The sequence below is a fragment of the Drosophila persimilis genome, unplaced genomic scaffold (genome assembly GCF_003286085.1).
Source record: "Drosophila persimilis strain 14011-0111.01,24,50 unplaced genomic scaffold, DperRS2 tig00000606-arrow-arrow-pilon, whole genome shotgun sequence".
Classification (NCBI taxonomy): Eukaryota; Metazoa; Arthropoda; class Insecta; order Diptera; family Drosophilidae; genus Drosophila; species Drosophila persimilis.
Window position 1 is genome coordinate 262,672 of NW_020825324.1, and position 4,369 is coordinate 267,040.

At 40.3% G+C, this 4,369-nt stretch overlaps 1 protein-coding gene across 1 annotated transcript; it reads left to right on the plus strand.

The window, feature by feature from the left end:
* Window positions 1-56: 56 nt before the first annotated feature.
* LOC6597413 (uncharacterized protein DDB_G0271670) lies at window positions 57-2,402 on the plus strand. The gene is made up of 2 exons (XM_026990615.1): window positions 57-206; window positions 522-2,402. Exon 2 carries the CDS (start codon window positions 583-585, stop codon window positions 2,239-2,241), a length of 1,659 nt encoding a protein of 552 aa, XP_026846416.1. The 5' UTR covers window positions 57-206; window positions 522-582; the 3' UTR covers window positions 2,242-2,402.
* Window positions 2,403-4,369: the final 1,967 nt, after the last annotated feature.

Below are 4,369 nucleotides of genomic sequence, written 5' to 3' on the forward strand. Positions count from 1 at the left end.
GCAGCATTACAAAAGTACTCGCACACACGGTTACACATGGCAGCTGGAGAGCTCTGCTGGCAAGTTAGTTTCCGGCTGTGAAAAACGGTTACAAAATGTGTAAAAAGTGTTGAATCACTCGAAGAACAACTGTTGAACACATAGACGATAAAAGAGAAATTGAATTTTTATGAAAATCGCACAGAACAAAACAGCGAAAGAAACAGGTCAGCAAAAATAATTACAACAATTTTTTCATATGCGCGTAGGTATACCTGAAAATAAAGCTCTAGGCTGCCAGGCTGCCAGGCAGTTGGGAAAGCTATCGTGCTTTTGGCTTTTGGTCCTAATGCATTTGGCGCTTTAGAGTTAACGCAATTCAAACAGCGCCAAAAAATCCATAGATACTATATACTTTTCCCATATATGTATGTGTATCCATAAGATACTGCCTCACTCGATTATCGATTTGCACAAGATATGCAAAGGACATTCGATACGCCATAGAACTCATGTAAAAATCCCTTCTCATCTTTGTGCAGCGGAAAACCACAAATTTTCCACGTACGGGCCACCTGTTGCATCAAAGGCTACAATATCCCAATGCCACGCTGGGGTCATCGGCCGAAAATTTGGGATTTTCAGGTGGAAAGCGTCGTAGACAAGTGTCTGGCAAGTGGAAATATTCACTATTTAGTGCAGTGGTTGGGCCGTATGGATCCGGAGTACACCTGGGAGCATGCGGAGGTACTCGAGTGCCCCGAGGCGATCCGTAGATACGAGGAGACGATGGGATTCAATGACCAGCCGATTGTTTTGGGGAAGCGTAACTCTTCGGCATCATCATCATCGTCGTCGTCGTCATCATCGTCATCTGGAGACTCAGTTTCATCCTGTGTCACCGTAAAGAAGCGGTCATCGTCATCGGTATCAGCATCGTCGTCGTCATCGACATCATCATCGACCTCATTCTCGTCATTGGTATCGACATCGGCCTCATTACAACCGCCAGAAAAGAAGCGCTATTCGTCATTTCCATCGACAACATCGGTCTCATCGGAAAAGCAGCGCAGTTCCTTATCGGAATCCACATGGGCATTGTTATCGTCATCGGCGTTATCGGAGCCCTCCTCATCCGTCCCGCCCCAACCCTCGGACAAGAAGCGAAGTCCATCACCGCCATGGCAGCCCCCTCCAGAGAAGCGCATTTCGTTATCGCAATCGACATGGTCACTGATGTCGTCATCAATATCGTCAGCGGAATCATTCGAGCTCCCGGAAAAGAAGCGCAATTCGTCGTTGCCGTCGGTATCGGGCATATTCCAACCAATGATACCCAATCCCAAGCGCAAGTCGTCATCGGTATCGTCATCGGAATCGAATATCCCTGAAAAGAAGCGCAAGTCGTCAGCGGCCTCGTCCTTATCGCATCTACTTGGAAAGAGGAGTAATTCAGAGAGTAATTCGATATGGGAGTCACCGTTATCCCCTTCCCCGGAGAACAATTCGATGTGGGAGTCCCCCCTGTCCCCGCCACCCGAAAAGAGGCGTAAATCATCGGAAAAGAAGCGTAAATCATCCGAAAAGAGGCGCAAGTCATCTGAGAAGAAGCGTAAATTATCTAGAATGTCAATGTACTCGGATATATCCGACACACCCGCATCCCCACCACTACTGGAGAAGAGTCTTAACTTGTCTCGAATGTCTATGTACTCGGATATATCGGACTCACCCGCTTCTCCTCCACCGGAAAAGAGGCGCAAATCATTTGAAATGCCAATGATATCAGTGAAATCGGAGCTATCGTATATGCCGGTGAAATCGGAGCTATCGGATTTATCGAACGTATCGAACGCATCGGAGTTATCGGTAAAATCGGAGTTATCGCAGGTATCATCAGCCCAACGGGAAGTAAGGGAGCCATGGTATATGCGTAATCTGGATCCTAGCGCCGGGCCGAGGGGCTTCGCCCGTGGCCTGGAACCGGTGAAGGTACTGGGCGCCACCGATGCTTTGGGCGACATTATGCACTTGATGCAGTGGAAGGGCTGCTCCCAGTTCGACCTGGTGTCGCACGAGGAGACCAGCATCTTGTGTCCCCAGCTGGTCATCGAGTATTACGAGCAGCGTCTGTCCTGGCACAATGTCCCCAATGTCACTGATGTCATACTCGGTGTCAAGAATTGGAAGCAGAAGGGCTACATCAACCGATACAGAGACAGATATGGCAAAAAAGGTACGAGGCCAACCGAAATTCTGTGATTTTTCTATGATGAATCATAGGATAAAAAAATATCAAATATATATAACCAATAAATGTACACAAATACTATGTATATGAACGTGTGTGAAAATATCTACTAGAGATGCATACAAAGTTTTTTTTTTTTAGGAAGAAGATACTATGAGAAGATATAGATAAATATGCGAAAATATCTACTAGAGATGCATAAAAAGTGTGTTTTTTTTTTAAGAAAATATATATGTGCGCAAAGGATAGAATGGAAGAGGGCATACAATATAACAACCTATACTCTATATACACATTTTTTTGTGAATTTATTCACCATAAAACTATGTACTAAGACGTACCATGTACTTAGTACGACGAGACGAGTAGGAGAAGAAAGATAAATACGGCTATTTTTTTGAGAGATTGTATGAGATTGTATATGTACGAGGCAGAAAGCATAGACCTAACTTAAGTTGTTTTCTTTTTTTTTGGAAACTATTTCAAAGAAATAATATATGCGCTGTGGTTTGATAGTAAAAAGTAGATGAAGAATGCAAATTTTTGTGAATTTTTGTTCACCAAAAATACATGCATATATACTAAACAGATAGTTTTTGAAAAGTACTCTCGTACGAGATTTATAGATGAAAATTTACCCAAACTTTTTTGTTGGTTTTTTATATTTTTGCATCCTAAGAATATCTACAATGAAAAGATGGTAACGTTATTTTCATTTAGAAAAACAAAAAAACACAAAAAAAAAAACAATGCTCTGAAGAAGAAACTCCTAAAATACGATTTTGTGTGAATTTGTACACCAAAATCCAACTAAAAAACAAATAGAGAAGAGATTTTATGAAAGCTATGTACCGGAGTGGAGTGGAATGGAATTTATTTTTGAATTTGTTGATCGATGTGCAGTAAATGGCATACTAAACCCATTTTAAAACATATTTAGTACGTGTTCTTTAAACCGTACAATAGCCATACATATATCAATGAAATACGATACAGGAATAGTGGGAAATATTTCAAGCGAAAAATAAGGAAATGCTCACATACACACACACACCTAACACATAACACATGTATGTAATATTATTGGCAAGGGGCGAGGGAAAACCCACCTTGTTTAATCAGCATTAATTAACCACGTTTCAATGTTATGCTCTTGATGTGAATAAAAAATATGTAAAATGCAAAGCTTGTGTATGTTTATTATTGGTGTGGCGGAGGGTTGGATTTTCCACTTTACAGATGCATACGATGGGATTTGATTGCACCCTCGTCCATTGCCATGAGCCTGAGCCTGAGCCTCAGCCCTGAGATCTAAAGAGATTTGATTACACGATCGACGGAGCGCACAGCCACCGGCATTGTTTGAACAATACAAATATTTCAATAAACAAAGGGGTGCCGCACCATTTGGTACCTTTTGCAGACGGATCGGTTGCTATGGCAGCAATCACAGCTAAATAATCATCATATTTTTGGGCCATGTGGAAGCACACGTTGCAGCAGCTTATTTCATTCGGTTGGGCTTTAAAGGGTCGCTTTTTTTCCTTACAGATGGATCGTTCCTCTGGCAGTACAGCTTATTTCATGCAGTGGGAATGCAATATTCTATACAACTTTTCCCGCAATCTCCAAAATGTTCCTGACGAAAACAAATAATGTTTCTACAGTTTTGGTTCACAATACTTTTGGGGAAATCATAAATACTAAATTTCATAAGCTCGAAAGTCTGTTAGTTTTTGTTCTTCTTTATTTTAAAATTAGTTCTAAGCAGTTTTATGTTTCTAAATTTATTTTTTTCAAAGTCCAAACTATAACGAAACATCTGCCTGATGAAATCGCAAGTAAATTGAATATATATATGCATAAATGTATGTATGTATGTCAATATATGGTAAATGTTCGTATATAAAAAAAAATCATATAACAATTAAAGAATTTTATTGACGGCTTAAATCTGTCAAATGTTAAAGAGTTAAATGTGCAGCAGGCAGACGGATAAATGACTCATCAACTGGGGACTGTATTTCACATATATGTATGTAGATACATATTGTATATCATGTATAAGGAAATATATATTTTCTAGAAAAAAAAATCAAAAAAAAGAAGGAAGGAAGAATTTTAAATAGAATATTCCTG

What these genes read in the sequence shown, in the direction of transcription:
- LOC6597413 (XM_026990615.1), top strand. Translation starts at nt 583, where the DNA reads ATGCCACGCTGGGGTCATCGGCCGAAAATTTGGGATTTTCAGGTGGAA.